The sequence below is a fragment of the Hyla sarda genome, chromosome 8 (genome assembly GCF_029499605.1).
Source record: "Hyla sarda isolate aHylSar1 chromosome 8, aHylSar1.hap1, whole genome shotgun sequence".
Taxonomy (NCBI): Eukaryota; Metazoa; Chordata; class Amphibia; order Anura; family Hylidae; genus Hyla; species Hyla sarda.
In genome coordinates, this window is record NC_079196.1 from 192,366,080 (window position 1) to 192,377,669 (window position 11,590).

Sequence of the window (11,590 nt, forward strand, 5' to 3'; positions counted from 1 at the left end):
ATTTCTGACAACATTTTGGTGCCTTTAGAACCAATTACCACGTTTCTATAGTGTTATGGTCTCAACTTACAATGGTTGTCCTGGAACCAATTAATATTGTAACTTAAGGGACCACTGTAGTTATTGAATTATTTAGATGTGGTGAAAAAGCTAAAAAAAAACTCAAAAACAAAAGATCCAGAAGGAAACCTAGCAGCCAAACCTATTCAGACAGCAGGAAAAAGGAACAGACTATTTTCTACTACATGAAGTAAATTTCCCACTTTTGCCTATGTGTGCCAAATTTATTAATGCCGTGCAACAATTTAGTAAATTTGTTGCACATAGTCAAAGTAGAAAAAAAAAAAACTGGTAAAAACCAGACTACATAGTAAAAGATTAGTAAATGCCCCTCTATGTGATCAGCGCAATTGCACCAATGCAAATTCCCTGTTCTGCCTAATTTAGAAGAGTAAAATCTTGGCTCCTACTACAGCAGCCGCCTACATAGTTCACAAGGTGACCACATATCAGAATTTTAAGCAGCACCAGAAACCTGTCACCCTGGTGTTAGATCCTTTTAAAAATTATTAAAAGTACTCTTAGTTTGTATGCAAGTACTAGAATTTATCAGTACTCTATCTTGCAAAAATAAAATTGTGACATCCCTACTCCTCATGCACAGCAAACACAAAGCTTAACTTTCAATCCTTTGCCCCAAAGCTCCATATACTGCCTTATCTGATATCAGCATTCCCCTTACACTACCACCACACCACAGCTTCTGTTCCTGAATCATACATGTTTTAACCCAAAAATAAGGGGGGTCAGGTCATTCACTGCAGCTTTGAGTTCCCCCACAGGGGCTTCAAGTAATAACACTTGTACAATATTGACAGTGTGAATGTCAGGTGTGAGCAATTGTCAGCTTTGGGTAAGGCTGTGTTCACATGGGGTGTAACTTATGCAGAATGTCTGATGAAGCAGAGTCCTTTGCACAGTGCAGCAGGAACCTGTTGAAATGTAAACAGCAGCATTTCTGCACTTTCTAGTATGGAAATTCAAATGCTGGGTCCACAGAGCCTAGACTTGGCAATGCATTTCCTTGCAGACTCTGCAGGAAGAATTGACCACAATGAGACTGCATTTCCAAGTGGTCTTAGCACCCACTGGTCAAATGCGCAGAATGTGAACATAGCCTTAGTTATTCCTATAAGACCAATCTACAATTAAAATCAAAATAAAGATGAAGGTTTAGGCAAGCAGATTTATTTTAATTAAAAGTCTTGAGAACATTTGCTTATAGTAGAGGAAAAACAGATTGCAGATCACATCTCACACCACTTAAATCTCTAGTAACAAAGCTTGAAGATCTTTATGTGTTGACACTTGCATTTATTAACACGGCTGTACCATTACATTGTTTGCCCTAAAATTACATATAGGGAAACTGATCAACCCCATATTACCCACCCAACCTGCTGGTAAGAAAAATAAGGGTCCGCACACGTCAGAGCATTGTAATTTAGAGCACTGTCCAGAAGCCTCCAAATCCCTTCTGGCATAATCCCAGGTACAAATTCTACAACAAGCTGCCTCCAATACATCTACCACATTGTGTACTACTTAGTCCAGACCCAGATAGTGACCAGGAGAAGCCACCACATGTATTTACTTGCCTTAACATGAGATGTTCTATATTGTAAACCACAAGCTACCTTTGCCATGCTGGCTGTTACCACAGAGTCAAGAGCCTTGGATCCTGATAATTCCAGAATAAACCACTGACATGGTAATGGATGTACTTGTTTGCTTTGACCCATATGTTAATCTGAAGACAGCAAGACCATTGAGGTAGTGGAAAGTTTATTTACAATGGAGTTACACTTAAGATACCAAAATATGGAGAGAACTGAGCTGAGGCATGCAAACTCTGAAGTGGGGAGGGTCACAGAAGACTAGTTGTAGATACAAATTTTTCTGAAAAACCTGAGGATTAAGGGAATGTCATATAAAATGTGTACTACCCATTTACTGTCAACTACTCTACAGTTAACAAACCCTTTATAAAATAAAGAGACATCACACTTATGTACAGTTTGTAAAAAAAAAACTCTAAAGATCAAAAACAAATCTCCCGCAAAAATTAAGCACGTTCTCCACGGATTCTTCTTGCTAGCTGGATGTCCTTAGGCATAATGGTTACTCTTTTTGCATGGATGGCGCACAGGTTGGTGTCCTCAAAGAGACCCACCAAGTATGCCTCACTTGCTTCCTGAATAGAAAGGAATGAAATAGTCAGTGAACAGCCAAATTATACAAGATCATTCTAAGCTTACCAGCAACCTTAACTCACCTGCAGGGCACCAATGGCCGCACTCTGGAACCTCAGGTCTGTCTTGAAGTCTTGAGCGATCTCCCTAACAAGACGCTGGAAGGGAAGCTTGCGGATCAGCAGCTCAGTAGACTTCTGATACCTCCTGATTTCTCTCAAAGCCACAGTACCAGGCCTGAAAAATAAAGTTTATAGAAAATTTTATAAAATGTTTGTGCAGATCCATAACAAGTCTGCAGCAGCTTACAGTACTGAAACTAGAATGCAGACCTAAAACCCTTTGTAAAAATGTCACAATTTAAATCTAGCCCAACAGTCTAATACAGCTGAAAGCAGAAAATCACCATTTTCCACAACTATACAATGGTGTTCATATATTTACAGGCGCCATTTATGCAGATCTAAAGAGGAAGACTCAAATTCTCATTATACCACTTGGTGTAGCTTAGAATTTGCAAACTCAAGAACTAGCGTACACAGGCACTGCAGCCCTAGAGATTTGCATAACATTAGGAAATTGATGATGTTACCTATAAGTGCCTCTAAAAGAAAAGATCTTAGAAGGGGGTACTATGTCTTTGGAAAAGATGACATTTTTGCTATCCAGCCAGGCCCCCAGACAATGGCAAACCACATCCCCTTTCTAATAGTGACTACTGGGAAATTAATTTTTTAATAGGAGTGTGCAGGAGGAATGATGAGAAAATTTAGGCAGAGAAGGACAGTGCATCAGGGATTAGTGAATGGTGCCAGAAACAAGCTATAGGGGGGCTATAATTACATCCCAAACCATGTGGAGTATTTTATTAGGGCCCTGGATAACCCTTTAGCACATGAACTCTGGGCTCTGATCCATTTAAGGTGCCCTTTATATACACACACTAGAGTTACATGCAGTTGGTACTCTAGTATTGATAGTTCTGTAACCTACTGCACACACACAAGGATGTAGTATCACTGTGGAGCCGTCAATAGGACAGGGGTAGCATCAAGCTTTAAACAGTATAGTTTGAGTCCTAGAAGTTATGTTACCTGTATCTGTGAGGCTTCTTGACACCTCCAGTTGATGGGGCGCTTTTCCTGGCCGCTTTGGTGGCCAGCTGCTTCCTAGGAGCCTTTCCTCCAGTTGACTTACGAGCGGTCTGCTTTGTACGGGCCATTGTTTAGGAATGTACACTGAAAAGACAAAAAGTTTCAAAATGGTCAGTTTTCTCAAAAAATATAAGTTTATATAATCCATTAAGTGGGATATCCATCCATTGGTCTTAAATATGACTGTCCCCAAACCCCAGTCAGATTTAATGAGGGGCACATCCCCAAGTCTGCTGCATCTGAGATGCAAGTAAATTTACACCAGCCTGAAGGCAAAAGATAGTGCCAATCTGGCTATAGGGAGGGCCACCATCCAAATTAAGTACAGAAAAAAAAGTCATGATTTTTATCAGGTGTGCACCTGGCACAGCCTTGAGAGCTCCATGAAAATGGGTCAAGACCACAAGAGGGTGGAAACAAAATCCTGTAATAAGCCATTTTTGTATACTGAAGAGGGAAAAAGGGAGAATCTTCCGTAACAGAGGAAGTGTCATGTGGACCAAGCTAAGGATAAGTTCACATTGCCACTGTGTTGTCCCAAAAAACATTCTGACAGAGCTCTTGATAATGGAGCCCAACAGCAATGGAAATAAGTCCTGAAGAGTTGAGGCTAGCATTGAAGTGTAACTTCACATGGCACTTTGTTATACTTGGGTGTTCAGACTATCACCACTGCAGCAAGGCAAGTACAGGTCCCATCAAAAAAATAAAATAAAAAAGTTATCTAGGACTCATTTGATCTGTAGGAGTCTCATACCTGCTTCCCCTGAATCTATTCTTAGCAAGAGCATCTGCCTACAGTATTCCCCAAACAGAGGGCCTCCAGCTATTCCAAAACTACAACTCCCAGCATGTTCAGACATCGGTTTGCTCTCTGGACATGGTGGTAGTTTTGCTGCTTGAGAAACTGGCTTAGGCTGGGTCCACACTACGTTTTGTCCCATACGGGAGCGCATACGGCAGGAGGGAGCTAAAACCTCGCGCTCCCGTATGTGACCGTATGCGCTCCCGTATGCCATTCACTTCAATGAGCCGACCGGAGTGAAACGTTCGGTCGGCTCATTGAAGTGAATGGCATACGGGAGCGCATACGGTCACATACGGGAGCGCGAGGTTTTAGCTCCCTCCTACCGTATGCGCTCCCGTATGGGACAAAACGTAGTGTGGACCCAGCCTTACAAGAGCTAGGAATCAGATTGCCCTTTTAAAATACATTACTAGGGAATTCAGACTATAGGATCCCTAGTTCACAATTTACCCTTGGCCTTAGTTAAACGCTTTAGGGGATATTAAAACCTGTGCAGTGGAAGGATAAAGGAGTTCTCAAAGCTAAAACTTTTAACCCCCGCTGTGCCTGGGCTGTAAAACTATACATAAACTTTTACTTACCTGCCTAAGATCCCCCGTTGTTCCGATATTGCCGTCCCGTTCTCTTCCACTTCCTTCAGGTCGGCGACTTGATTCTGCGCTCAGCCTGTCAGCGGCCGCAGCAATGTCCCGTCGCGGCCGCTGATAGGCTGAGCGCAGAGTGAAGTCACCGACCCGCAGGAAGAGGAAGCTGACAGGGACCAGAGCATAGGCGGCGATATCAGAACGGGGGATCGTAGGCAGGTAAGTGAAAGTTTATTATGTATAGGTTTTACAGCCTGGGCACAGAGGGGGATAAACGATTTCAGTTTGAGAACTCCTTTAACCAGTTGCCCAAAGCAACTAAGATCACTAATATTTAAAAAGACCTGAAAAATGAATGCACCGTTTGGTTATCATTGTAGGTGTAAGTGGAGCATTTTTCTTCACTTGTGTGCTGGTAATGTGTAGGAGCACCAAATTTATTAAATTGTCACAGCATTTGATAAATTGTATACAGGTACACATTTTCTGAAATTTCAATCTTCACTTACACTAAAAAGCTAAGCCTAGTCTGGTGTACGGTAGTTACAGACTTTTCAGTAGCTTTGTGCCTTTTCACAAAAAGGTGCAGTTTGTAAAACCCTTCCATATCAGAATTGCCAAGATCAGTGGATTACAACTCAACAGGAATCTAAACCAAAAGGTGCAAAAAAGCACAAATAAACCCTGCTCGTGCCTTTTGTAGACTAAGTCTAAAGACAATGATAAGTCGGCCTGTAATTCTTCACTGCCCCTGTAGAGGTGCTATAGAGACGAGAGCACTGTCAGACTTCCTTAGCTGATCAATGAGGGCCCAGAAGACACTGATCAGATTGAGATTTCTGAGAATAGCTTAAAGGCTGCAAAGATATTAGTTTGCATACTTCTAAAACCTCTAGTTTTACTGAATAAAATTTCCTTCTTGTAAGTTTTTACAGGCTTAAAACTTAAAAGGGGAGTTCAGTCTACTAAAGCCATCCTCTATCCACAGGATGATCTGATCATAAGTGTCTGCCAAGTGTATAGGTAACATGGAGTGGTAGGTCGTGTACACAAGCCAGCACTATTCATTCTCTACTGAACAAACACTGTACCGAGGCTCAGAATGATGAGGTGCAGTGTTCATGTGCAATCCACTACTCCATTCTAACTGGGGTGCCAGTAGGAGACTGCACCATGTGTCAGTGTATGTGCAGGCTGGGGGACCTGTCAGACAAAGGTTTTAGTTCTTGGAAAGTTATGCCCACCTTAAGTTTTACCTGTAAAACACACCTGGACAAAAAACTGCAGTTTAACAAGCAGCTATGGAGTAAAGACCTGTGTGCACCCAGTCTAAGAGCATTAGTACACAGGGCCATATCCCCTGCAGTAAGAGGGCCCGAGATCAGACATAGGGTTTTTTAGGCCATGATGGACCTTTGAATGAGGCAAACAGAAGACTGAAGACATGAATGTGACCCTTCCCACACTAACCAAATGCTGATCTTCATGTATGCCAACTGGGGATGCAGTACCCCCATGAGAGCCTATGTTAAGGCTAGTCCTCAACTGAGAACCTAACAGTAAAGGGAATTTGTCCTCAGTATCACCTGCAGTAACCTGTTGGTAAAGACTTGTCATGCAGGTGATACTAGTGAGAGTCAATTACCGCTCTTTCAGTCTATGCAAATGAGGAGCTTGGTGCATTAGGGGTGTTCCCAACTCCCTGGTGCACAATGACATCAGCATCCTCATGGGAACACCTGCCCTGCTGCAGAATGGAGCTCCACTCTAGGGTACGTTCACATGCGGATTTTTTAGCGGCTTTTCCGCTGCGTATTTGAAAGTGGGCGGGCTCTTCTCGGCTGTCCGAATTTACCCTGCGGAAAATCCACCACAGTCCCTACGGACTTCAATGGGGCTTGCGGCGGATTTTCTTCAGTGTACATTCTGCCATGGAAAATCTGCTGCGGACAGCCTAGAAGAGCATGCCCACTTTCAAATGCGCAGAGGAAAACCCACTAAAAAAATATGCACGCGTGAACGTACCCTTAAAGAGGATCATGGGGAGGCAGGTACTAAGAAGATACTGGTCAGAGGTCACCGTGACTTGGAAACACCCCTCATGCACCAAGCTCCACATTTGCATACCAGAAAAAAGTGGCAGTGAGGAGGAGTATGTATGATCAGTGTCACCCACACTACAATCCTGTACCAACATGTTAGAGTGGTTGACATTCCTTCTAAACTGGGCTTCCCCAACCTGTGACAAGCCATCTGTTAGCAAGCTTCAACTCGAGCATGCTGGGCATTGTGGTTTATCAGCTGATCACATGTTGGGAATGTGCTGACAAAGTCTGTGGCTAAGCATCTGTCCAGAGAAAAAAAGGTTACCCAATATTTAGTATTAATTTCAGTGCAAGGTGTCCTTCTACCATCACTGCAACAACACTGGAATGGGTTGTCTGTAGACCAATGTGACAGGGATCCCTCAAGTTAAAATGTTAATTGGTTCCAGGACGACCATTATATGTTTAGACCATAACTATGGAAACCTGGTCATTTGTTCTGAAGCCCACAAAAGGTCAACCAAAAATAGGGAAAAAATAAAAGTGAGGATTGAAGAATAAGTAGATATAGCAAATCCTTACATGTAAAATAAACTGCTGCTGGGAGCTTTAAGTCCTATGTAGCGGACAGGAGGTTTTTGAGGGGTCTGTACATGTCCTAAAAAAGTAAAATAGGACATGTACCTGGAGCAGCTATCCCTGGCACAGGTAGAGTAGCACCTTCCCATACTGTAGGGGGCACTACCAGACAGTGCATGGAATTTAGGAATACACGGGTTTTACCAGTGAAATGTCCATTCCGATTGGTTGGATCTTCCAACCACTGACACGTTTCACACATCTGGATGGTGTAGTATTGTATGTTGAGTCTGGTTTCAAGTTACAATGGTCCAGAAAATACCATTGTATGTTAAAACTATTGTATGTTGAGGGATCACTAACTTAAAAAAGCAGTGTGGAATAGACTAAAAGCAGTGTTTACCAACCAAGGTGCCTCCAGCTGTGGCCAAACTACAACTCCCAGCAAGCCCTGACAGCCTTTGGCTGTCCGGGCATGCTGGCAGTTATAGTTTGGCCACAGCTGGAGGCACCTTGGTTGGGAAACAGCACTAAATGTTCTTCATAACCGAAAACCGAGCCACACCTGTCCTGTTTGTGAACAATATTACAGCAGTCAGAGATGCCACATACAGCCTGAAGACAGGTGTGGTGCTGTTATCAGAAAACTACAGCCATGTTATCCAAATATGATTCTGTAAATGCCAAAAAATATATATAAGTCATGTGACCTGTGCATCAATGATATGACTAATAAGTAATTCCTATGACTAATCCTAGAGGTATCAGAAAGAGGAATATATATATATATATATATATATATATATATATATATATATATTTAAAGTCACCCGATCCTTATTGATCCCTAATTAACCCCTAAGATCCCAGATGTAATCCCCTATGAGCGCACATGTCTGCAGCAGGACGCGCCTCCGGCTCACACACAAATACAGCCGACTGCTGCCCCAAGCGGCCGCTCGAGCGCACTGCAGCATCTCAAACACCCGCCATTATGTGATCTTTTATCATCCAGCACAAAACAACAATTTACAAACGTGAGGCGGGAGGGCAGGAAAATAAAAAATTACTTTTTTCGGGAAAAAAAAATCTCCATTTACATTTGTTAGTATTTTTTCATAAGGCCAGAAAGGAAAAAGGTTTCACAATTCTATGGTTCAGGGATGAAGGAACGAGAAAAAAAAAATGCGGGAGCCATTAACAGGCAGAGAAGCAGCAGTCTGTGCAGTGTGTACAGGGCCCGACCGCACTACAACCTATAGATCACTGAGATCAGGGGGAGGGGGTGTTAGGGTCCGGTGTGGGGGGAGGATGTGAGGGCCCACGGTGAGGGGTGCCGGCCACCATTACAGGGCAGCCTCTCCTCACGTCCTGTCTCCTCTTCCCCCAAGCGACGAGACAACATGGCGCCCAGCGAGCTCCGGGAAACAAGGGGGGAGGGGTGAACTTACCGCCTGACCTTTCCACCGGGAACCACAACCGAACCTACCGATTTTTGCCACATTCTCACCGCAGTATCACAATGGCTAACCGTTAAAAAAAATTAAAAATAAATCATATCCCCGGATATTAACGGAAACACACCGATTCGGTAAAATGACGTCACCACTAGTATTTTGAACACAGAAATACATAGGGGTCAATGTAAACACTCATAAAATGTTACCGGACGCGGTACCGGCGCCGAGGAGAGCGCGCGGCCGCCACTTACCGAACAATCCCGGAGCGCACAGCGAACACAACCGACAAGGCGAGCAATAACGTATGTCTGCGCCCGCCACCCGCCTTATATAGGCTGCGTCACGTCACCACTGATTCGTCGCCTTTGTCTCCCTGGGAGCGGTCGCTGATTGGCTGTGGGAGATTCAAGCGAACGGTGATTGGTGAGTTGGAAGCACGAGCCCCTCCCAGCTCTGTCTGTGTGTGCGGTCTCATAGGAGCACAATGTAAAATCATAATACAAAACAGCGGGGTATGTGAGGTGTACACACTGAGCGGTGCGGTAACGCGCGACACATACAGCTCATTACTGATGTTAACCTGTTACGGGATATGTGTTCTAATGGAGGCTTGTTCTTTCCAAATGATATACTGCCAAATATACACCAATGTGTCCATCCACATATACATTATGGTTTATAAATGGTGCAATCCATATATCCACCAATGTGTCTATCCACATATACATTATGGTTTATAAATGGTGCAATCCATATATCCACCAATGTGTCCATCCACATGTACATTATGGTTTATAAATGGTGCAGTCCATATATCCACCAATGTGTCCATCCACATATACATTATGGTTTATAAATGGTGCAATCCATATATCCACCAATGTGTCCATCCACATATACATTATGGTTTATAAATGGTGCAATCCATATATCCACCAATGTGTCCATCCACATATACATTATGGTTTATAAATGGTGCAATCCATATATCCACCAATGTGTCCATCCACATATACATTATGGTTTATAAATGGTGCAATCCATATATCCACCAATGTGTCCATCCACATATACATTATGGTTTATAAATGGTGAAGTCCATATATCCACCAATGTGTCTATCCACATATACATTATGGTTTATAAATGGTGCAATCCATATATCCACCAATGTGTACTTCCACATATACATCATAGGGGAGGGGGGGGCATTCATCTTTGTAGGTGTAAGGCTGGGTTCACATCACATTTTCCCCCATACGGGAGCGCACACGGCAGGGGGGAGCTAAAACCTCGCGCTCCCGTATGCCTTTCTATGCTCTCCCGTATGTCATTCATTTCAATGAGCCAGCCGGAGTGAAACGTTCGGTCCGGTCGGCTCATTTTTGCACCGTATGCGCTTTTACAACCGGAAAATGTGGTCAACCACGGTTTTAGGTCCGGGTTGTAAAAGCGCATACGGCACAAAAATGAGCCGACCGGACCGAATGTTTCACTTCGGCCGGCTCATTGAAATGAATTACATACGGGAGCGCGAGGTTTTAGCTCTCCCCTGCCGTATGCGCTCCCGTATGGAAGAAAACGTGATGTGAACCAGCCCTAAGTGAAGCATTTTTCTACACCTTTTTTTGTGTGCTGGTAATGTGTAGGAGCTCCAAATTTATTAAAAGTAGCAGACCATTTGATACATTTTGTGCAGGTCACATTTTCAGAAATTTCACTCTTCACATACACCAAAAAGCTAAGATAAGTCTAGGCTGGTGTAGTTTAGAGACTTTTCTTGCGCCTTTTCACAAAAAGGCACAGTTCATTAAAGTAAATTAAAGTAAATCTGTCACTTTCTCCCGCACTTTCCACAGGTACTGGTGGATAGTGCGGGAGACGCTGATTAAAATGAGCCCTACCTTGTCTGGATCTGCGCTGCCGTTATCCCGCAATTGTAGTTTTATTATCTGTTGAAATCTTCCTGTAACTGGCACAGGCGGGGCTTCGGCGCTTAACTGGCACTGACGTCAGCGCCACTTATGAATATTCATCCCCCCTCCCCCCAGTTAGGAGTGGTGAAGAGAAGGAAAAGTGTAGGGAGGGGGGATGAATAGTCATAAGCGGCGTTGACATCAGTGCCAGTTAAGCGCCGAAGCCCCGCCCGTGCCGGTTACAGGAAGATTTCAACAGATAATAAAACTACAATTGCGGGAGAACGGCGGCGCAGATCCAGACAAGGTAGGGCTCATTTTAATCAGCGTCTCCCGCACTATGCACCAGTACTTGTGGATAGTGCGGGAGAAAACAAGTGACAGTTTTCCTTTAAGCCTGTCCATATCATGCATAATACCAAAATCAGTGGCTTGCAACTGAAAATCAGCAGAAATGTGTAAACCAAAAGGTGCAAAAAAGGACCCTCGCGCCAAAATAGTGCAAAATATAGACAGAAAAAAAAAGGGTAAACACAATGATAAATGTGAATGAAAAATCCATACATCCACCAATGAGTCCATCCACATGTCCAACAATAATTCAATCCATCAATGCACCAATGATTCATTCCATACATCCACCAATGAGTCAATCCATTTATTCACCAATAATTCAATCAAAGCCATATTTCATGGCTCCAAAATGGCATTTTTTTTTTTTAAACAATATTACAGGTGCATTTTTTAGCTGTTTTCACATTTTGGAAATATTTTTAGCTGTTTTTGGGGCTG

The 11,590-nt window shown here is 43.2% G+C and overlaps 1 protein-coding gene across 2 annotated transcripts; it reads right to left on the minus strand.

Moving 5' to 3' along the window:
- Positions 1-1,228: 1,228 nt before the first annotated feature.
- On the minus strand, positions 1,229-9,286 carry LOC130284576 (histone H3.3A). Of its 2 annotated transcripts, none has more exons than XM_056535030.1 (4): positions 9,134-9,286; positions 3,347-3,490; positions 2,336-2,489; positions 1,229-2,254 (listed from the first exon to the last, which is right to left on the minus strand). In XM_056535030.1, the coding sequence occupies exons 2-4, from the start codon at positions 3,472-3,474 to the stop codon at positions 2,126-2,128; spliced, it is 411 nt and encodes a 136-aa protein (XP_056391005.1). In that variant the 5' UTR covers positions 3,475-3,490; positions 9,134-9,286; the 3' UTR covers positions 1,229-2,125. The 2 variants fall into 2 exon arrangements, with proteins under 2 accessions (XP_056391005.1, XP_056391006.1); XM_056535031.1 differs by lacking the exon at positions 9,134-9,286 and adding an exon at positions 8,874-9,013.
- Between the last annotated feature and the right edge of the window lie 2,304 nt (positions 9,287-11,590).

What these genes read in the sequence shown, in the direction of transcription:
- LOC130284576 (XM_056535030.1), bottom strand. Translation starts at nt 3,474, where the DNA reads ATGGCCCGTACAAAGCAGACCGCTCGTAAGTCAACTGGAGGAAAGGCT. An exon ending in AAGAAGCCTCACAGATACAG is followed by an intron (nt 2,490 to 3,346) that starts GTAACATAACTT and finishes TTTATTTTTCAG; the next exon opens with GCCTGGTACTGTGGCTTTGA. An exon ending in CGGCCATTGGTGCCCTGCAG is followed by an intron (nt 2,255 to 2,335) that starts GTGAGTTAAGGT and finishes CTTTCTATTCAG; the next exon opens with GAAGCAAGTGAGGCATACTT.